The following is a 23373-nucleotide window of genomic DNA, read 5'->3' on the forward strand; positions in this document are numbered from 1 at the left end:
TGTTGATTATTAAAAAAAAGTTTGGTATTGTGGAGGATGAGTCCATACATATGACGTTCAAAAAGGAATATGGCTATTTACCACATTATATGGCAGCATCTTGTATCCATTTGTTGGCTAAAGTCTGTTTAGTAAGAGAGCCCTTGTGTGATGGAAGTGCATCGTGGGTCAAAACACATTTGATATGAGTAATCAATGGGCAAGGGAATTCATTGGAGTCCTAAGTCCCTTATCATCTTGCGAAGGTCATATAAATACTCACTGGTTATCATCTTTGATGGACAAAGTGTAAAATATGAGTTGAAGGAAGTTGAGGGCAATCTTTTACTGCAGTGGAGGTTAATCTGTGATGATTAAGATTGCACTGCACACTACCGTAAAAGTCAAACCTGCAAAATTTACCACAGATGCTCCATAGGAAGCATGGTTTGGTAGATCTAATATAAGCATGGTTCTGTCCCCTCTGCATTCCACAGGCAAGGGTGAGTCCCATGCATCAGTTTGTGGATCACGCTTTCACACACTAATCCCTACAGATTCCTGTGGGAGGACCAAATCCTATTGATTTGAATTTTCAGCAGGTTCCTTTATCATTTGATATGAACTTGGAAGTTAATCTTCTTCTCAGGTTTATAAAAGCCTGAATGCATATTGTGGAAAACAATTCCCAGGAGAGTTATCATCATCCTAAGTCAAATAATGAAGCTAAGTACATGATCTACAGAAGAACTTAAGACTGCAGGATGCTTCTGCTAATTCAATGGCAGATACTTAAAAATTGTAACCTTTAACTGGAGTGTGAATGTTACTGAAGAGACCAAAAATACTTTGACAATCATTACAACGAGGAGGTTGGGGAGATGTTTCATTGTTTGTTTCAAGGTTACCGAAGATCCAAAAGATTTGGAAGTTTTTTTCTTTACTGAAAAGAGAAAAAGAGGCACGTTCATGAAAAATGGTGCTTTTACTAGCATTTTTAGATATTGACTCTTTACTAACACATTGGCACGTGTCAAATGTTGTCATATGGTCATTTCTAGTTGCCAAAATAGAGTTATGAACTAGGATAAATAAGATGCCTTGGAGACGCGAGCACAGCTGCAATATAGAAGTTTTGTTCTATCGTGACAGAGTTATCCATATCAAAATGAAAAATGTCAGTTTTTTCATCTCTGTCCCATATGCACGGGTACCGCTTCTTAGCTATTCTGATGATAATTTTGTTTGAGTTTGTCATTGCAGAATGACAAGAGTGGTTATGTCATATAGTCAGCACCATCTCTCAGAGGTGACAACTAGATCTTTGTTGCTGCAAATGTGTCAACTTGCTTTGGCAAATAATATTTATAAAGGCAGCGACTTCTTTTGTGACATATCCTGTTTGTATCTGGAAGCTCTTGGATCTGGGTGATGCAATCTAAGACTATGTTGTCTCACAGGCTGATTGGTTTTCGTGGGGACCTACAATTGTGGCTTCAGTCAGAGATTCAAGGTGCCAGGGCCAAGGTGAGAAAAGAATGCTGAAATATGGATTTCTTTTATGGGAGGCTTTAGTTCAATATAACCGACTTTTGGTAGACTGCAGATGTTAGAACTGAACTTTTCCCATCGTCATGTGCTCGAAAAGAATTTTTGCAGTTCATGAATGCAAAGCCATATGGATAGCATGCAAAAGCTGGAGACTAGTCTGTGCATACTACTTACATCTGATATTCTTTTTTTGAGGAAATAATAAGACCCACAAGCTTCCTGACAAGTTGATTCATAATCAAATTATGCGTCCTTTTGTTAGCACTCCAACTCTTAACATAGACCAAACAAGTCTTACACTCAAAAATATGATATCTATGTGCTTTTGCTGCAGAGAATAACAATCTCAGATGTGAGTGTCAGCAGTGATTCTGTGTGACTACATGCGCTTTGGTTGCATCTTTTTGAGACCAGCATTGCTCATCTTGTTTTTAGTACCCCCAGTTGTGTGCTCGCTCTGTCCTCTTTTTCCTGCAGAGTTGCAATTGTTTCACCTATTTCAGCCATAGCAGGGTCTTCAGGTACTTCCACTATTCCAGCAACCTGTATTTGGTACTAGCAAGTTTTCTGTTAATTATTACTTATTGTGGAGGATGAGTCTATATATGTGGTGTTAAAAAGGAACTAAGCTATTCACCGCAGCAAATGGCACTGGCGGCATCTTATATCCATTAGATGGCTAGAGTCTGTTTAGTAAGAGAGCACTTCTGGGATGAAAATGCACTGTGGGTAAAACGCGTTTGATATGAGGAATCAATGGGCAAGGGCAATCATTGCACTTGTAAGCACCCGGACTCAAGTCCCTTATCTTCTTGCAAAGGTCACAATAGTACTCACCAGTATCATCTTCGATGAACGAAGCGTAGAGTGTGAGTTGATGGAAGTTAATGGGAATCCTTTACTGTAGTGGTAGGCAATCTGTGATGATTATGAGTGCAATGCACACAACTGTAGAAGTTGAACCTGCAAAATTTACCGCAGACATTGCATAGGAAGCAGTTCGGTAGGTCTAAATTAAGAAAGAGTAATTGGTTGTGGAGGTGATGTTTCAAAGTGGGCCTGTCAAAAGTGCATGGAATATTGAAGCCGTAGTCACTTTCTGTGCAGTGAAAGAGCGTCGACAATCTTTACGACATATTTCAACAATGCTCCTTCCTGATACTAAAAGAAAAAGCATGTGCGGGGTGAATAGGTTATTGCATAACAGAGGGCAATTCATCACAAGAATTATGGAGCTGAAAAGAGCTGCTCTGCTCCAGCCAGTGATAGGCTAAACATTTGACGCATTCATCACGAGTCTTGCACGGACCATCCTTCATATGACAATACCAGCGGCAGAGGATGAACGTGAGAAAGAAGAGGCAATCAAGACTAGCAGAGACCTCACCTGGTATGTTCTCTTCCCAAGCTTTGCACTGGATTCTGCTCTCGAGCTTTGTGTGTAAGACCAGTCGATGCTGATTGTTGAAATGGTTAAAAACCGAGTCCTTATTGGCTCCAGATCTTGTGAACGTAGCCGTGCAGTCCATGTCGCGGCTGAATTTGCATTCGCTGCTGTAGGAAACCATGGTAAGCATTACATTGAGCTCCTCCAATTGATCGAAAGCAAGAGAGAGAGAGAGGGTGATCATGGAGAGACAGGTGTTGCATCTCTGTGGGGGATTCGGCGCAGCTTTTGTGGAAAAAGAAGATGCACGCATGGCCTCAATAGACCTCCCCCAAGATCGCTTGCTCGCAGGTTTTGCATTTATTTCTACTTTTCATCCTGAGATGATGGGATGTGAGCGGCTCTTGAGCATATATTGGATGGCCATATTCTGAGAATCCTCATCGAGGCTTAGTCGTGACTAGGCAGACGAAGCTATATCGGGCTGTGCAATAACAATCGACCCATTCGAATGGCAAGAGAAGGTTTTCATATATAAAAGGCGAAATATTCATTGGAATATATATAATATCTATATCACTAGACCGGTGAGGTCGTGTATTTCATCGTGTCGTGATCAACTTTGCTAGGAAAATAAAATGATACTGTTTATGTATGCGTGTCATGGTTGGGTGAATCAAGGCGGCGACATAAATGGATGAAAAGCATCTCTGAAAGACGACAAGCAAGCGGTGACAACTTAATGCCCTTCTCATTCCTCCCTTCGTTTACTCATTTCTCATCCCCTGTTTGTCCCTTTCACGTGGCCTCTCCCCATTTCTCTCTCCTCTCTAAAAGTTTTCACAAATATTCCTCCCCAATTCCTCGTTCTTTCTTTGTCACGAAAAGATGACATTTATGATGCAATTTGGATGAAATAAAGATTAGGATGCATAGGCATTTTTCACCTATGGCGATCATCTTCATTTCACTAGTTTGTATGATTTTTTTGCTAAAATTCAAATTTATTATGGTCCGACGAACCGCATAGGGTTGGACCATGTGGCGTCACATGATGATCCTATGTCTCCATGGGGCACATATGAGATCTCAATTGAAGTTGGAGATTTTTTTTTAACCAAAAAAAATTGAAGTAAAATTGAGATTAGAATTAAAGTTGTGCATATTTTTAGGAAATTAGCCCATAATGATTCATGCTTCCATCAAAATAATCCAAAGTCTCACGTCGAAGAAAGTGGGATCTTTTTTTATTTATTTTTTCGTGCTCCTCTTGGCCAGACTCTGTTTTCATTTTTTTCTCCCTTTTTGCTCTAATAATTCCCTTACCACGAAAGGGCTCTAACGAGATAATTGGTCTTGGGCTTACTGTTATGCTCTTATTTATTAATTTTGCCAGCCCGGTTATTGAAACTTTATTCTTGTACATGAATCTTCCGGGTTAATTGCACACAATGCAGAAACACAGTAAAAACTAAATCGGCAAGTTTAAAGGCGTCTCCCCACTGTCCACTCCAGCAGTGGGGTGAACGCAGGGACATGATTGATGTTTCTGCTTCTTTTATTCGAGGTGACATTTGCACCTATTCATGCTGTGAATATGAATGATGTCCAAATTTCACTTCGAATAAAAGAAGCAGAAGCGAAGCATCAATGATGTCCCTGCCCTGCGCCCAACACGGCGCCATGGATCTTACCCCATCGTCTCTATCCTCGTCGATTTCATCCAAGTGAGATATAGGGGAAGTCGACTTCGTCCTTTGAAACCCACCCCGTCACCATCGGCGTTGCCATCTGCAGCCTGCTCCTGCGTTTCTTGTTGCTGCGTCTCGCTGATCGGGCACCACTGTCTAGCGGCCGTGCTCCTTCTCGGGATGGAGCATGGCACCTCTTCATCGACTTCGTCGGTTCGATATTGGTGGCTTCGTTCGCGTGGTTGCTGCTCCATGACTCCTCCCACTCCGTCCCCTGGTTGTTCGTGCTGCTCCTGCTGCTTTCCGTGAGGCTGTTGTGCGGCCTCATGCAAAAACTTTGTCTGTGGTTTTACGACAAAATCCTCATGATGATCATCCGTGCCGTGCATCGTGGTCTCCCGGTCGTGGATCAGCGTTTAAGGCCGCATGTCTAAGCTAGTTTTGTATAAGATGCACTCGGGCCTTTCTTCTGTTTATATGAAAACATAAGGAGTCCCAAGCCTTCGGCATCATCAAATTATCTCCCAACCATAAGAAAGGAGAGCAGGGGACAAGTACAAACCACCTATGAATGGTGATGGACCTTGTAGCGACTAGATCTGATTAAGATAAGCTAAGCCCTCAAAAGAAATTGGGATCTACTGTTATTGAAGAGATCGAAGATAACCTCAAAGAATCGTTTTTGACGAGTAGGTCTACTCTAGTAGCCAGGTAAGAGATAGTAATTGTTCTTGAGGTTAAAGCTTCTGATCTCTTTGAAAACATTGTTTAGTGTTGCAGATTTTCCTTCTTTTTCTGGTGAATCTCTTCGTAGCTTTCTGTTTGGCCAGTGGATCCATATGTGTCATTTTACATTCTTTGCTGGTGTACTATGGTTTTGCTCATTTTTCCATATGAACTGGGATAAATTGATGCCTTGGAGAGGCGAGCACAACTACAATTTCAAAAGCTTTGATCTAACGGTAACATCAACGAGTGATCCAAATAAAAATGAAAGATGTCAGCTCTTTCATTTCTGTCCCATATACACCATTACTGTTTAATAGCTATTCCGATGATAATATAGTTGTAGTTTGTCATTGCAGAATGTGGGAGTCATTACATCATATAGTCTTCATTTGACCTCTGAGAGGTGACAACTAGATCTTTGTTGTGGCAAAAGCATTAACTTGCAATCTAAGACTACATTGTCTTGCTGGCTGATTGACATTCAAGTTGCCAGGGCCAAGGTGAGAAAAGAATGCTGAAATGTTGATTTTTTTTTTTTTTTTTTCTGTAGGCTTTATTTCAAGATTACTAAATTTTGGCAGACTGTAGATGTTAAAACCAAACTTTTCCCATCTTCATGTGCTATAGAATTTACAGTTTATGTATGCAAAGCTAGATAGATAGTATGCAGACACTTGAGACAATTCTGTACAAACTACACATCTCTAATGTTCGTATCTGTGGAAATAATTAGACTGGCAAGCTACCTGACAAGTTGATTCATCGTCACATTATGCAGCCCAATGTTAATACTCCGATTCATAAAATGGAGCACACAAGTCTTGCACTTCAAAAATATGATATTTATCTGCTTTTACTGCAGAGAACAACAATCTTGGATGTTGACTCTAGCAGTGAGTCCAATTGACTTGCATAAGAATGCAAGTTGAAAAATCAAACAGAAAGGTAGGTTCCCCCGACTCCCACATTCTTTTCATCTTGTTAAGTGCCTTTCGAACTCTGCAACTACATGTAATTTGCTTGTGGCTTTTGGAAACCAGCATCGCACGTCTTTTCTTGAGTACCTCCAAGCTGTGCCCACTTTTTTCTGCAGAATTTTAATTTTTTTCATCTAGTTCAGCAATAGCAGGGTCTTCAGGTACTTGCACTATTCCAGCAACTTGTATTAAACACTGTTTGGTATTGGCGCATTTTCGGTTGATTATTACTTACTGTGGAGATTAGTCTCTATATATGATATTAAAAAGGAACATGACTATTCACCACATTGTACGGCAGCATCTTGTATCCAATTTTGGCTAAAATCTGTTTAGCATGAGAGTTCTACTGTGATACAAGCGCACCATGGTAAAACATATTTGATATGAGTAATAGATGGGCAAGGGCATTAATCACAGTCATAAGCACCCAGATTCGTGTCTCTTATCTTATTACAAAGGGGACAATAGTATTGCTAACTGGTATTATCTTTGATGAACAAAGCATAAGTGTGGGTTGATGAAAGTTAATGGCAATCTTTTACTGAAGTGGAAGGCAATCTGTGAGGATTAAGATTGCACTGCGCACAACTGCAAAAACCTAATTTACAGTTTAACTACAAAAACTTCTTCAATTAGATAAATAAAAGTTTCAAATCCTTACCAATTGCTAAGAAACACAAATAATCTGGCTTGACCAAGCTGCTCAAAAGTGCATGCAGCGAGAGCCCCCGTCTCACTTTGTCTTTTTGTCTGTTTCTCCGGACTCTGCTTTCCTCCTCTTTTGGGGTTCTTCTTGGCCAGACTGTTCTTTTATTTTCTCTCTATCTGCTCTAGTAATTTCGTTGCAATGGCATCAACTGAAGCAAGACCAAAGAAAGTGCTTAAACGAGACACTTGGACTTGGGCTTACTGTTTTGCTCTTATTTATTGTTTTTTGCCAGCCCGGTTTTTGAAACTTCAATAGGAAAGTTAAGTTCAAAGGCGTTCCTCCACTCCAGTGGTGGGTTGATGGCAGGGATAGCAGAGTGGCATAAAAGATGACAGTCTGGAACTGGGAGGATCACTGCCACTGTCAGTTTGGAGTTTAGTTGCTACAAGGTGCATTCCCATTCATGGCTAGGTATTGGCACGATACATGGGTAGTTTTTACTTTCTTATGGTCGGAAGATAATTTGATGATTCCAAAGGCTTGGGAACTCCTTAAGGTTTCAGATAAAGAGAAGAAAGCCCCAAATGCCTCTTATAAAATACTAGCTAGCTTCCTAAAGTACTTGTCACTTGTTTTAAAGTGGCCATATAGAACAAGATTATTTTTTCCAAGCAGGGAACAGTTGAACAACTATGGCACTCAGACTTCCAACATGAAATGCAGATACACGACTGTGCGAGGCGAGTACGGCTGCGCTCTTCCATCATGCCATACACGAGACTGCACCGCATGGATTATTATGAGAATGATTTGCAGTAAAACCACAGCCAAAGTTTTTGAATGGGGCCTTGCAACAGACTCACGGAAAGCAACAGGAGTGGCACAAACCAGGGAACGGAGTGGAAGGAGTCGTGGAACAGCAACCAAGCGAATATATCGAACCGGTGAAGTCAATGAGGAAGGATGATGCTCCATCACAAGAAGGAGCATGGCTGCCAGATAAGCGAAACGCAGCAACAAGAAATGCAGGAGCAGGCTGCAGATGGCGACAATGGTGGTGACGGGGTGAGTTTCAAAGGGTGAAGTCAACTTCCCTGGTATTTTACTTTGATGAAGTCGACCAGGATAGAGACAATGGAGGTTAAATCCATGACGCCATGAGGGATGAAGGCAGGGACATCATTTGTGGTTCTTTTTATGGACAGTGGCCCTCAAAAGAAATTGGGATCTATTTGTTATCAAAGAGATCAAAGATAATCTCAAAAATTGTTACAAGGAGAATAATCGTTTCGAGTAGCCATATGAAGCGTAGAAATTGTTCTTGAGGTTAAAGCTTCTGACCTCTTTGAAAACATTGCGAGCGTTGCAGGTTTCCTTCTTTTTCTGGTGAATCTCTTTGTAGCTTTCTGTTTGGCCCTCTGATCAACATGTGCCATTTTACATTCTTTGCTAGTATACTATGGTTTTGCTCATATATCCGTATGAACTAGGATACATAGATGCCTTGGAGACACGAGCACAGCTGCAATTTCAAAAGCTCTGTTCTAACATCACTGAGTGATCCAAATCAAAATGAAAGACGTCTGTTTTTTCATCTCTGTCCCACATACCCCATTACTGCTTACTAGCTATTCCGATGATGATAAAGTTTTAGTTTGTCATTGCAGAATGAAAGTGGTTATATCATATAGTCTTCATTTGACCTCTTGAGAGGTGACAACTAGATCATTGTTGTGGCAAATGCATCTACTTGCAATCCAAGACTACTTTGTCACTAATCCCTGCAGATTCCTGTAGGAGGACCAAATCATATTGATTTTAATTTTCAGCAGGTTTCTTCATCATTTGATATGAACTTGGAAGTTGATATTCTTCTCGGTTTTATAAAAGCCTGAATGCTTATCGTGGAACTTGCAATCTAAGACAACTAGATCATTGTTCTCAGGACTGTCAAATCCTTCTGCTAATTCAGTAGCAGATGCTTAAAACTTGTAACCTTTAACTGGAGTGCAAATGTTACTGGAGAGACCAAAATACTTCAACAATCACTATGACAAGGAGGATGGGGAGATGTTTCATTGTTTGTTTCAAGGGTAACCAAGATCCTGGTAGACCAAAAGATTAAGAAGTTTTTTCTTTACTGAAAAGAGAAAAAGAGGCACGTTAATGAAAAATGGCGCTTTTACTAGCATTTTCATATATTAACTCTTTATTATCGCATTGGCACGTGTCAAATGTTGTCACATGGTCGTTTCTAGTTGCCAAAAGAAAGTCATGAACTAGGATACCTTGGAGACACGAGAACGGCTACAATATAGAAGCTTTGTTCTTTCATGACAGAGTTATCCATATCAAATGAAAAATGTCAGTTTTTTCATCTCTGTCCCATATGCACAGGTATTGCTTACTAGCTATTCTCATGATAATTTCGTTTGAGTTTGTCATCGCAGAATGACGAGTACTTACATCATATAGTCAGCACTTTTCCTCTCAGAGGTGACAACTAGATCTTTGTTGCTGTGAATGCGTCAACTTGCTTCAGCAAATAATATTTATAAAGGCAGCGACTTCTTTTGTGATGGATCCTGTATGAATCTGGAAGCTCTTGGGTCTGAGTAATGCAATCTAAGACTGTTGTCTCACTGGCTGATTGGTTTTCGTCAGGAGCTAGAATTGTAGCTTCTGTCAGAGACTCAAGTTGCCGGGGCCAAGGTGAGAAAAGAAGGTTGAAATACAGATTTCGTTTTCCGGAGGCTTTAGTTTAATATAACTGACTTTTGGTAGACTGCAGATGTTAGAATTGAACTTTCCCATCTTCATGTGCTGGAAAAGAATTTTTGCAGTTCATGAATGCAAAGCCCTGTAGGTAGTTTGCAAAGGCTGAGACTAGTCCATGCAAACTATTCACATCTGACATTTATTTTTCAAAAATAATAAGACCGGCAAGCTTCCTGACAAGTTGATTCATAATCAAATTATGCATCCCTATGTGAGTACTCCAACTCATAACATTGAGCACACAAGTTTTACACTAAAAAATATGACATTTATCTGCTTTGCTGCAGAGAATAACAATCTCAGATGTCGAGTGTCTGCAGTGATCCCTGTAAGTTGAAACATCAAACAGGAAGGTGGTCTCCCGCCTCCGCAATTCTTTTCTTATCGATAAGTGCCTACCCAACTCTGCAACTACATGTGGTTTGGTTGCATCTTTTTGAGACCAGCATTGCCCATCTTTTTTTTAGTACCCTCAGTTGTGTGCTCGCTCTGTCCTCTTTTTCCTGCAGAATTGCAATTGTTTCATCTAGTTCAGCCACGGCAGGGTCTTCAGGTGCTTCCACTATCCCAGCAACCTGTATTTGGTACTAGCAAGTTTTCTGTTAATTATTACTTATTGTGGAGGATGAGTCTATCTATATGATGTTAAAAAGGAGCAAGGCTATTCACCACAGCAAATGGCGCTGGCAGCATCTTGTATCCATTAGATGGATAAAGTCTATTTGGTGAGAGAGCACTTCTGGGATGAAAATGCACCGTGGGTAAAACGCATTTGATATGAGTAATCGATGGGCAAGGGCTTCCATTGCAGTCATAAGCACCCAGATTCAGGTCCCTTGTCTTCTTGCAAAGGTCACAGTAGTACTCACTGGTATCATTTTATCGAAGCGTAAAGTGTGAGTTGATGGAAGTTAATGGGAATCTTTTACTGTAGTGGAAGGCAATCTGTGATGATTAAGATTGCAATGCCGACAACTGTAAAATTCGAACCTGCAAAGTTTACAGCAGAGCATCGACACTCTTCATGACATGTCAACAGTGCTCCATCCTGATATGAGAAGAAGGTAGGATGTGCAGGTGAACAGGTTGTTGCATAACTGAGGGCAATTCAGCACATGATTTATGGAGCAGGAAAGAGCACCTTTGCTCCAGCCAGCGATAGGCTAAACATTTGATGCATTCATCAGAAGTCTTGCACGGACCAGCCTTCATATGATAGTTCCAGCGGCAGAGGGTGATAGTGCAGTGCAGAAAGAAGGGGCAACCAAGACAACCATGGACCTGTGCACCTGATTCTGTTTTAGAGCTTCGTGTGGAAGACCAGTGGATGCTGACGGTCGAAATGGTAGAGAACCGAGTCCTTAGTGCCTCCAGATCTTGCGAACATAGAGATAAAGCCATGCGTGCAATCCATGTCGAAGCTGAATTTGCATTTTTTGCAGTCGGAAACCATGATAAACAACTAAGGACATATTTGGTAACGTTTCTGTTCTAGGAAACAGTTTTTTTTCGGAAGCACTTTTTTTTATTTTTGTTCTCAGGAACAATTTCTGAGTATTTTAAGACGTTTGGTAAATATATAAAATTTTTGTTCCTAGAACAAAAATACATTTGATATGCAAATATTTTTATGATTAAGAATTTTTTTAATTTATTAATAATTTTATTGCATCTTTTCTTTTCTTTTTCTTTTTCTTCTTCTCCCTCTTAGCCAACTGCCAACCTTGGCCATGGTCGGCCAGCGACCGGCCGACAAGGGCCGGCGAGGTCCCCCGAGCCTCACGGTGGCTGGGCAAGGTCATGGCTGAGCGACACCAACGTTGCCGAGGTCGTTGAACCTCGTTTGGCAGGTTGCTTGACCGGCTAGGGGAAGAAGAGAGGAAGAGAAAGAAAGAAAAGAATAGGAAGAAAAGAAAGAAAGAAAAAACTTATTTTTTATTTCTAGAATTGTTTCCTGGAACAAGAAACAATTTTATTTTTGTTTTTTGTTTCCGTTCTAAATCTATTCTCAGAAACAAATTGTTTCCAATAAAAAAAAATTACCAAATGCGATTCTATCCTATTTCTATTCTAGAGAACAAAAAGACGGAAATACGTGTTTCGAAGAGAGTTACCAAATCCTCCCTAATCATTAAATTTAGCTCCTCCATTTGTTCGAAAGCAAGAGAGAGAGAGTGTCATCTTCGCGGGAGACTCGATGCAAGTTTTGTGGAGAAAAGTATGCACGCATAGCACCACAGACCTACCCCAAGATCGATTGCTCGTAGTCTTTGCATTTGATTCTACTTTTAATCCTGAGATGATGGAATGTGACTAGATGATCTTGTGCATTTGTTGGATGGCCACATTCTGAGAATCCTTGTCGGAGCTTAGTTGCAACTAGGCAGATGAAGCTACATTGGGCCATGCATTAACAATAGACACATCCGAATGAAAGGGAAGGTTTTCATATATAAAGGTGAAATATTGATTGGAATATATAACTACATATATCACTAGACTAGTGAGGTCGCATATCTCATCATGCCATGACCAAGTTTGTTAGGAAAATAAGATGATATTGTATATAAATGCACCTTACGGTTGGGCGAATCAAGACACCAACATAAAGATATAAGGAGCAAAGTATCTTTTGAAGACAACAGGTAAGCGGTGAAGACAATGACGAGTTTAATGTAGTTTCTTTGTAATTAAACCTAGTCATCAGATGGGGAAAAGTGCCAAAAAGTCTTAAACCTTTTTTTTTTTTTTTGGCTGATTCAGTCCTAAACCTTTTAAGTTGTGCCAATTCAGTCATTTCCGGCCAATTTTAGCCTGATTTTGCTAACTGGACGCCGGCCGGCTGACGTGGCATGATCGACGCCGACGTGGACAACTTTTAATAATATTTTAATACTTTTTAAATATTTTTTTCTTTTTTTCTTTTTCCTCCAGTCGGTCAATGAGGTCCGGCGACCGGCCGAAGTGACCGCCGGCGAGGGCGAGGTCGACCTCGCCGGATCTCGGCAAGGTCGAGCCTCGCCGGCCATGGGCGAGGGTCGGCGAGGGCAAGCCTCGCCGGATCTAGCGAGGCCGGCAAGGGTGAGCCTCGCCCATGGCCTAACTTGGTGAGGTGGCCATGGGCAAGGCTTGCCCTCGCCGGATCGGCGAGGTCAAGCCTCGCCGGCCCTCGCCCATGGCCGGTGAGGCTCGACCTTGCCGAGATCCGGCGAGGGCGAGCCTCGCCCATGGCCTAATCCGGCGAGGTCGGGCAAGGGCCGGTGAGGCTCGAACTCGCTAGATCCGACGAGGCGAGCCTCGCCCATCGCCCATGGCCGGATCCGGCAAGGCGGCCATGGGCGAGGCTCGCCTGCCGATCCGGCGAGGTCGGCCTCGCCTCGCCGGCGGTTGCCGGACCCCCGGCGATCGGCTAGAGAAAAAGACAAAAATATAAAAATATTAAAATATTTAAAAAAATATTAAAATATTATTAAAAGTTGTCCACGTCAACACCTATCAAGCCATGTTAGCCGGCCGGCGTCCAGTCAGTAAAGTCCGGTCAAAATTGCCGGAAATGACTGAATTGGCACAACTTAAAAAGGTTTAGGATTGAATTGGCACCGAAAAAATGTTTAGGACTAAATTGGTACAAAAGCAAAAGGTTTAGTACTTTTTTGGCACTTTTCCCTCATCATATGTGTCCCCTTACAACCTTCTCATTCCTCCCTTCTTTTACTCATTTCTCATCCCCAGTTTGCCGCTTTCACGTGCCCTCCTCCCCCCATTTCTCTCACTTCTCTAAAAGTTTCCACAAATATTCCTCATCGATACCTTTTGTTTTTTCCAACCAAAAAGAAAATACCCTAATTTTTCTCTATCTCAAAAAGATGAAATTTATGTACGATGCAATTTGGATGAAATAAAGATTGTGATGCACACGCATTTTTCATCTATGGTGATCATCTTCATTCCACTAATATGTATATTCCTTCTGCTAAAATTTCTGAATTTATTATGCTAATAAGGGTCAATCCTTGTTTGAACCAGGTCACATCCTTTTTCCCCAGCCAAAAAGAGGAAGAAGATAGAATTCTCTCTTTTTATCATATTCATCCTCTCCTGTTAAGGTGTGCGCGTGGATATATGAAAACCTCTCTTCAACAGCTTCTCAGCCTACCGGACAAAGCCATTGTCTCTCCATGCGAGCGCTGGCTAATTTTTGTGACAATGATTACATCTCTCTCTCTCTCTCTCCGGACAAAGCCATTGTCTCTCCATGCGAGCGCTGGCTAATTTTTGTGACAACGATTACATCTCTCTCTCTCTCTCTCTCTCTCACAGAAATAAAAGTTTCAAATCCTTATTGATTGCTACAAAACAAAAATAATTGGGCTTGATAAAGCCTCTCAAACGTGCATACATCAAGAGCCCCCTTTGTTTTGAGAAAATATTGGGTACATTAGGGAGGCTAACTCAACAAATTACCAGTCCATTCATTGAGCAACACATGTCGCATCGGGCCTACCTTGCATTAATTTTCCTCTCTCTGTCTTTTTGCTTTCCTTTTTGGTTTTTTTTTTTTTTTTTTTTGGGTTCTTCTTGGCCAGACTATGTTTTCTTTCTTTGTCTCTCTCTTTCCGCCATAGAAATTCCCTTGGAACGGCAACAAGTGAAGCAAGTCCAAAGCAAGACAAAGAAAGCGCTTAAACGATACATTTGGGCTTGGGCTTAATGTTTTGCTCTTATTTGTTATGGTTTGCAAGCCCGGTTATTGAAACGTTAATCAGAGAGATAAATCTATTCGGTTGTTATGTATTGATGCAAAACTATGTGGAGAGAGAATAAGGTGATTTTTCCTGGTGGTAAGAAAATTGAATGGGATGAGCCATGTGGGATGAGGAGGTTTAGTTTCAGATATGAAGTCTGACTTCCTTATTCTACTGAAAAGAGAGAGGAGAATTAGACTCCATTTATTTCAGTTGATGCGGTCAGCTTCATGAAAGAATTCAAGTTGGACAACACATAAGTCTTTTTTTTTTTTTAACCCAAGAAAAAAAAATAGGAAATTTCAAAGGCATTATTCCACTGTCCACTCCAGTGACGGGGTAAAGGTAGGGAAATCAGTTCCTTTTAGTTAGAGCCACTTTGAATAAAAGAACTGATGTCCCTGCCTTCACCCAACACGGTGCCATGTATTTTACCTCAATTGTCTCTATCCTGATCGACTTCATGGAAGTGAAATACTAGGGGAAGTTGATTTCACCTTTTGAAACCCACCCCTCACCACCCGCGTCGCCATTTGCAGCCTCCTCCTACATTTCTCGTTGCTGCGTTTCGCTAATTGGGCACCACCACCTCAAGGCCTTGCTCCATCTCGTGATGGAGCAGCGCACCTCCTCTTCCACTTCACCGGCTTGGCATCGGTGTTTTCACTCACGTGGTTGCTGCTCCATGACCCATTCCACTCCATCCTCTGGCTTGTGCTGTTTCTGTTGCTTTCCGTGAATCTGTGTGTGGCCCTATTAAAAAAACTTTGTTTGTGGTTTTACTGCAAACTTGTTCTCATGATTATCCGTGCGCCGTGCTCCCGTGTATGGCATGGTGGAAGAGCGCAGCCACATTTGCTGCGCCCGACTGAGGATTGGCGTTTCACACCAGGAGTCTGAGCACCATAGTTGTTCGACTATTTCCTGCTTGGAGAAAGTAATTTTAATTGTATGACCACTTTAAATCAAATGATTAGTACTTTAGGATGCTAAGCTAGTTTTGTATAAGATGCACTTGGGGCTTTCTTCTCTTTATCTGAAAACATGAGGAGTCCCCAATCCTTCGTCATCATTGAGTGATCCAAATCAAAATGAAAAATGTCAGCTTTTTCATCTTTGTCCCATTTACACCAATACTGCTTTCTACTTATTCCGATGATAATATAGTTGTCACTTACCATTGCAAAATGAGTCATTATTAGGTATCGAAAATGTACTAATTGGTTAATTAGTGTAATCAAGTCCCGATCTTAGACTTTCTAGTTGCGTAAGAATTGAGATACACTGATATGTCTCACTTGATTTCTAACTGATCCCAATAGACTAGTAGCGACTTTTTATTACAAAATTCTTATGAACGTCCCAAAGTGCACAAGGTATGGGCTTGGGAGAGCCCATGCTTAATCATGGGCTGTAAGTTCATCTTTTAGATAATATCTCTAAACATATTCCTTATCCCGAAAGGGAGGTGGCAACAATCACACGTCACAAGTCATTGAGAAAGGTCCTCCTCCAGATGTAACATGGCGGATGCAATTTCTCGTTTATTTACTTTTTCTCTAGCAATTTGTGTTGTTCTTTGAAAGACTTCAAGACGCCTCGAAGCCTTCTTGCACCGAGAAAGCGGCACGAGTCTAATGTCACCGTCACCACATCTCCCTATACTAGACATTACATGGTCATGAGGCGTTGGGCCCATGGTTTTAGTGTAGATACAAGCCAAACGTGCATGAATCAGAAGCACAATATCCCAATGAATTTCAATTGTTAGATGATATCGGTGTTATATTTCTTGGGTTCGAGTTCAGGCCAACCATGTCTAAAGCGATCATGAAGACGAAAAAGTCTTCTCACAGGTTAGTACAAGGCACGTTCAATTTTAGTGGCTTAACACATGTTGCTTTTGTTTGATCTCACAGAGGGGGACTTCGCCTCTAATATATGGGATAAAAATTGGATCTGCAACAGGATTAACTAATTCACAAGCGAAGGATAATACAAAGGAGCGAGTCTTAAGCTGAAGTATTCTAAGAATCTTACATCCTAAAGAAGTTTCGGCCTCTCCGTCGAGAAATAATACTACTCGTTCAAAAATCAATAACTTTTAACGATTCAATCAGAACTTAAACCACCAATAGGCATGCTACCTTGTTGGTAAGGGGATTGAGGGGTGGGGCCAGAGAGTACTGGACCCGATGTTTGATCTCCATGACTATAGAATATACATGTACATAGAAGAGAGGAGTAAGACAAGAAAAGAATCAGAGCTTAAATGAAAAGGCATTTTTTCAATGGTACTTGTACCCGTTCATCAAGGTCTTCTGTGGAGAGTATGTAATTCGAGTGTCACTAGAAGTCATGGTCTTCGTGGTTTTATGTGTAGATATTCAGACCGTGAGAACTACAACATACAGCGGGTCCTTGGGGTTTGATATGTTGATTTTCTGGACGACTACGCGTTACATGGTTCGTGAGAAATGATGGCCTTACAGAGACTTTTTGCCGATGTTTGGCCTTGGAAAATACCCATCTTTTATGGAGCGAAATATAATATCAGATAGACTTACTCTATGAGTTCATCTGAATATAATCAATTACATTATGGAAATTGTGAATGGATACTCGTGTTTTATATTGGGACTAGAGTCGGTTTAGTCATTTCTTGATGCATTGTTCGTTGAAAAGATGAAAAATAAACGGATGTCATATATAAACTGCATCTCACTCTTACAGCATAGAATGGAAAAGAGTTCTCCAAGACTTGCTAATTTGCAGAAGCCATACAATTTTATTTCCTCAATCACTTTCACCAAACTTCAGCTTCAATTTATCAATTATCCCTTTCCTGGACAAACACTTAATGACCCTTACTCATCGCTCTATCCTGATGAAGCTTCTGTTGATTCGCCTTCCAACCGTGATCTATTCATATATCGGAGCTGAGCCAATGATATCTCATGGAAGGGCTGAGCCAATGGTGACTTTTGAGCTAGAAAAGCTTCCTAGACTTGCTTCATAGTTGGTCGAGACTTTGGATTAGCACTCAAGCAAGCAAGTGCAAGAGAAACTATCAAAACTATACTTCTTACAATAGAGTTCTCTCTTGGAAAAGGCAACCGCCGGTCTAGAATTTTATGTAGCATGACATCTTCTCCAGAGGATGTCAACAAGATAGATATAATATCTCCCGGATGCTCACCCATCATTGTTTCCATTACTACCACTCCAAAACTATATACGTCGCATTTCTCATTAACGACCAAAGTATACGCGAGCTCTGAAAAAAAAAAACACAAAAGGCATACAAAACTTTAGCAATTGAGGCTTTGGATGGGATGACAACACCCTTAGCCGCCCGCCCCACGAGGGTCAACTTTTCCCTCTTCATCGTGGCCCACATAACTATGTGCGGCACCCCACCCTGCTCCATTTGCCCCTCCAATTTTTATTTAAAAACAGTTAATTTTATTTCCACAATAAAACATTTAATAGAAATGAATGATTTAGTAATGCCAATATAGATGTGATACAAAATCTAAAAATCTTACTATTCCGACATGCTTTTACTTAGATGCAACATAAAGTTATAGTTTATGAGACATTTTTATTCTAAAATAAGTAACCTAGTAATACTAACAATAGTAGCATACAAAATAAATATTCATTTTCCAAAAATATTCAAATATATAGAAATGAATAAAATGAATACAAGAGTGAGAGCCACAGCAAACAAGGTGGTTCCGGGGGGACATTTTGCCAATCGTGGCACAACCAATCCTTAGCTATTGTTGGCAAGTACAATAATAGTCTACAAGTCACTGATATGCATGGATAGCGAAATTTCTACAATGTTGTTTATTTAACATCTACCTCTAGTAGTAACTTTCAGTAAAAAAAAAAAAAAAAAAGTATATATGAAGCATAAAGTATTGCTCACCTGGTGCAATGTATCCATAGGTGCCAGCGATATTTGCAGTGAAGTTAGATGAGGAATCATGATCTAGAAGTCTCGCAGTGCCAAAATCTGATACAAAAGCTTGCATTTTACTATTAAGTAAGATGTTATTACTAGATATGTCTCGATGAACAATTGGCCGAGTGCACTCATGGTGCATGTAAGACAAAGCATGTGCCATATCTCGAACGAGATCGACTCTTTGGGACCAATCCAATTCTACAGCTTCAATGTCATCTCTCAAAGCACAAAATAGACTCCCATTTTCCATATATTCATAAACTAAGAACATGCATCGCTTGTGTAAGCAGAAACCATGGAGCTTGATTATGCTTCTATGCCTTACTTCTGTCAAGAGTTTCACTTCATTTCGAAAGCTCTTGTCGAAGGACGGGTCCTCTGCTTCAGGACAGTGAAGTTTCTTCAATGCCACAACTTTCCCATTGGGCAATCGTGCTCTATAGACGCTACCATAACCACCAGTCCCGATGCAATATCTAAGATCAAAGTCCTCTGTTGCATCAATTATGTCTTCATATGCAATCCTCCCGTCATAATTCCATATTGACAAGAAATTTCCATTTTTCTCTGTAGTCTCTGGTTGCTCTGTTTTTGTTGCATGTCGAAATAGAAAGCAATATTCGACCACTATACAAGAAATCACAACAAGTGGAATGAACACCACCATAAAATCAATATTGCTAGACCTTCTTTTGCGGCCTTGGGTTTCAGAAAATTGGGTCAAATCTTTGTCGTCGGGAAAAGCACTATTAGGAATAATACCCCTGAGATTATCTGGAATGGAGCCAAAAAGAGGATTATTGCGAAGATCGAGATAGTTTAACAACCTCAGTTTCCCAAGTTCAACGGGGATTTCCCCAACCAAGTTGTTTGAGCTCAAATCTAGCTATTGGAGATCTCTTAAATCTCCCATTTCTGATGGGATGGCACACTCAATTCTATTTTCATGTAAATTCAGCTCAACCAAGCTTTTCAAATTGCCTATTTGTGACGGAATACATCCACCGAGTTTGTTTTCTTGCAAATAGAGATAAGTCAAGCTTGTCAAATTTCCTATTTCTGGAGGAATAGATCCACCGAGTTTGTTTCCTCGCCAAGAGAGATTAGTCAAGCTTGTCAAATTCCCTATAGAGGACGGAATGGGACCAGTGAAGTTGTTGAAACTTAAATCAATAACATTCATTTTTGCAAGGTTCCCTAGTTCAAGAGGGATTGAGCCACTTAAATTGTTTGAGCTAAATCTAAGGGATCGTAAATTGTGCAAGCAACCAATAGTCAGAGGGATTGCACCATTAAGCAAATTGTACTCGAGATCCAAGTTGGTCAATCTCTCCAAATTTCCCAACTTAGCAGGGATAGAGCCACTAATGTAATTAACACCGATATTAAGAACTTGAAGCCTAGTGAGGTTTTGGACACAGGGAGGCAACTCGCTAGTGAGGGAATTGGAGGACAAGTCAAGGTAAGTTAGCCTTGACAAAGTACAAATTTGAAGGGGGATTTTGCCGGCTAGTCTGTTATGAGAGAAATCAAGTAAGGTGAGGCTCGAAAGTAGAGAGAAGTTCATGTTGCTGAAATTACCTCCTATTTGGTACTCATATGGCAAGCGAATCCCGTTGACGCTCCCATAGGCGTCGCATAATACCCCAGGCCATTCGCAATGAGGTAAGGTAGTGACAGAGGGAGGCCACCGCCCGCTGTAGAAAAGCGCACCTGCCTCTGACTGTTTAGAAGGTGCTGGTGCTGTAACGATCGAATTGTAGCAGGAGAAAGCTATAGTGATCGGTATAGCTAAGGACATGTTGCAGATTATGCTCATCATGTTGCAACTCTAGTCACTTATTATTGCCATATTCTTTGGACTATGGCATTTAAAAAGCAAAGCAAGACACTGTACCAACGCGTCAAAGGAAACACGATTTCCACAATTCACGCGTTATCTTTGTACTGAGTTGACACTTACTGTCTTTTATTCTTTCCTCCCTTCCTTTTTCTTTTGAGATGATGGAGTTGCCATCAACTCATAGGGCTGTAAAAGGGGAACTAATTACTAAAAATTGAATTAGGTTGTGAAGCAATCCAAGGTTCAATCCCCCTACAAACCAAAAACTGTGTATCAAATATCATCTCTACTTTTGACGTCCTTGCAGAGTCACAATGCTTCATCAAGGACTATTCTATTATTTCAAACAAAAAAAAAAGAAAAAAGAAAAAAGGATCTTCTTCCATAACCATAAATTCCTGAAAGAGTTGGTAAGTGCCAAAATACTAATGATAAATGGATCTTCATCAGGTGTGATTTTATGCAACATAAAATCAGCAATAGTAATATTATGACTTTTTAAGTAATCAATTAAGTGTCATAGTTTTTAGCTCACTTAAGTTACATAGGTGATTCTTTTACTAGAAATTCCTATGTGGCATTGATTCTTGGCAAATCAATTGGATTATTTAATATTAAATTAATGCCACAATGAATTTTCAAGTTAAAAAAATCATTATTGTAATTTTAGATATTCGGTTTTTAAAAGTTACGCCTCTAATTTCTGAGGAAACAAAATATTCTACTCTTGCAAATCTTTGAATTTCGTAGTTTTGTGATTCGATTGGAATTTAAACAAGTATACTGGCTAAAACAAAAGGATGTAAACCATGTAAGGATGGATCTTGTGCACATCCATCAAGAAGTCAAGATCTTTTGGGGTTTTATGTGTGTTGACTTTGGATTAGTACGTGGTCAATGGTTCATGGGAAGTCAAGGTCTTTATGACACTTTTATTGGGTGATGTTTGGCCTTAAAAATTTCTAACCCTTCGTAAGGGAAAGGTCATAGACCAATTTTTCAGCCTTTTCTTCTTTTGACTAACAAGCCTTCAACTTAGAAAGGAAACAATCCTTGTAATTCTAATCACACTATAAATATCAAAGCGTGTCGTGCATCAATGATAGTGACCCTATTGGAATCATTTCTCAAAGCACATAGTAGACTTCCCCTTTTATCATGTACTCATAAACCAAGAACATGCATCGCTTGTGTAAGCAGAAACCATAAAACTTAATTATGCTTCTATATCATACTTCTGTCAATTGTTTCACTTCATTTCGGAAGCTCTTGCCAAAAGACGGGTCATTTGCTTCAAGATAGTGAAATTACTCCAATGCCATAATTTTCCTTGGGCAATCGTACTATATAGACACTACCGTAACATCCACTCACTATGCAATACATAATGTCGAACTCTTCCGTTGAATTGATTATGTCTTCATGTGCAATTTTCACATCATAACTATGACATCCTGAATTTCCAGTACTGTTTTCAATTGAATAAATCGGGCCTTTCATTCACACGTCTATAGTGCTATTCTCAGAGCCGATTACTCGTGAGATAACTAGACTATCTGGGAAAGTCATTAAGAGATTTCAATGCAATGAAGTTGAGAATTCGACCAGAAGTCGACTCCTCGATCGTGCTAGTATGCAAGGGTCATTACAGCATTGTCAAAATTGATAAGAGATCAAGGATTGGTCGATTCGACAGAGATGTGTGATCAAAATGTGGGTGATTCCATCTGATGGCAAAATTCTCGTCAAACAGGATTGGACCGATTTTCTATCGTTTTGGGTACCTAGTGTTCGTAATTGAAAATTTGAGATTTTCACGACTACCGAGAGTCGCCAATGTGTTGAGTGGTTTCATTGTGGCTCGAAGAAAATCGACCACGGGTCATTTGCACTAAAAATCTTCGAAAAATTACTCGGTAGCCTAGATCACGCTAAAACGCACCGAATAAAAATTAACCGTGAATTTGAACCCGATTTCAGAAATTGAAAGTTCTGTGGTGTCACGATCTATTTTAGGAACATCGACTCATCCTTCGAAAAATTTTCAGAGATTCTAGGATTTTTACGGAAAACCGTTTCAGACGTCGCAGAAAATTAGCGGAAATTCAAATTGGCTAAATCGATGGAAATTGAGACTTCTAAACCGAGCCTTTGAGTGTTGGGGACTTACAGAAAATTGTTCGGGATTTTTCTTCATCGAAATTGGACGTCAATTTGGGAAATTTCGCAAGAAATTGGAGTTGAAATTTAAGAAATTCGGAGCTATGGTTTGAGGGCTGCATTTTGGCATCAATTTGGTGAATTTATGGGTTTAATTTGTTGGAAAGTAATGGGGGACAAGCAATAAATTGAATAGATAAATATGTTGACTTTGGCCCCTTTAACCGTGGTTTCTCCATCACGTTTGCCAGCTGCCTCCCCTTCGACGCCAACTCCATCAGCTCTTCTTGCAATTTCTTTTCTTTTGTTTACTCTTCAACTGAAGCCCCTCTCATCCTCTCGTTTTCTCTCTTTCCATCGACACCGCACTAACATTCACCATCACCCTCCACCGAAAACCTTTCCCCACTCACACACGCCCACTTTCACCCATCGTTTCTCCTCTTCATGCCACCTGCCCGTTTTTCTTCTTCAACGGTCAATCGAAGAAGCCCTCCCCACCAACGAAGACTCAAGCTGCTCGAACGTCCACCAAATTCTTTCTCTGCTGAGTCAATCCCTTGCCTGAAGCTCCCATCTTTGACCGCCAGCTACCATCCCCACGTGCAGCTCCATTCCACCGAAGACTCACGCTAGCTTGCTCCCATCCTCATGCAGTTCATCTCACCGAAGCAACATGTCCGCAACCCAACTACAATTCAGTCCACGTCTCCAGCGAAATCATCTCCACCGAGGCAAGTTTCAAAGCCCATCTTCACACAGCCCAATTCGGTTTTGTTGCGCCAACCCACAAAATGTTCTGCTCCATCCAGCGTCTTGGGCCCGTGTCTTCAACCCACGTGAATGATCAAGCCCAACAGCCCAGTTTTTTAAGCCCGCTTCAACCTTGATCCAGTCCATTAAAG

General features: G+C 40.7%; 1 protein-coding gene and 2 long non-coding RNA genes across 3 annotated transcripts; 1 reads left to right on the forward strand and 2 right to left on the reverse strand.

Moving 5' to 3' along the window:
- The first annotated feature begins 770 nt into the window (after positions 1–770).
- Positions 771–10171, forward strand: LOC104440958. The gene is made up of 10 exons (XR_005550556.1): positions 771–1288; positions 1440–1506; positions 1865–2051; positions 2638–2920; positions 5694–5837; positions 6200–6282; positions 7259–7437; positions 7690–8335; positions 9417–9678; positions 10032–10171. It is a non-coding gene; the product is annotated as an uncharacterized LOC104440958 (long non-coding RNA).
- LOC120292963 lies at positions 1963–3176 on the reverse strand. The gene is made up of 3 exons (XR_005550559.1): positions 2918–3176; positions 2368–2493; positions 1963–2073 (listed from the first exon to the last, which is right to left on the reverse strand). It is a non-coding gene; the product is annotated as an uncharacterized LOC120292963 (long non-coding RNA).
- A 7665-nt stretch (positions 10172–17836) lies between the features above and the next one.
- On the reverse strand, positions 17837–20266 carry LOC120292490 (MDIS1-interacting receptor like kinase 2-like). Its single transcript, XM_039310693.1, has 3 exons — positions 20047–20266; positions 18427–19239; positions 17837–17910 (listed from the first exon to the last, which is right to left on the reverse strand). The coding sequence occupies exons 1-3, from the start codon at positions 20264–20266 to the stop codon at positions 17837–17839; spliced, it is 1107 nt and encodes a 368-aa protein (XP_039166627.1).
- Positions 20267–23373: the final 3107 nt, after the last annotated feature.

This window comes from Eucalyptus grandis, chromosome 4 (genome assembly GCF_016545825.1).
Source record: "Eucalyptus grandis isolate ANBG69807.140 chromosome 4, ASM1654582v1, whole genome shotgun sequence".
Lineage (NCBI taxonomy): Eukaryota > Viridiplantae > Streptophyta > Magnoliopsida > Myrtales > Myrtaceae > Eucalyptus > Eucalyptus grandis.

Coding starts and splice junctions, on each gene's coding strand:
- LOC120292490 (XM_039310693.1), bottom strand. CDS start 20,266: ATGTCCTTAGCTATACCGATCACTATAGCTTTCTCCTGCTACAATTCG. Junction 19,240..20,046: donor ATATGAGTACCAAATAGGAG/GTAATTTCAGCA, acceptor GCTCCATTCCAG/ATAATCTCAGGGGTATTATT. Junction 17,911..18,426: donor CTATGGATACATTGCACCAG/GTGAGCAATACT, acceptor CAAATGGAGCAG/GGTGGGGTGCCGCACATAGT.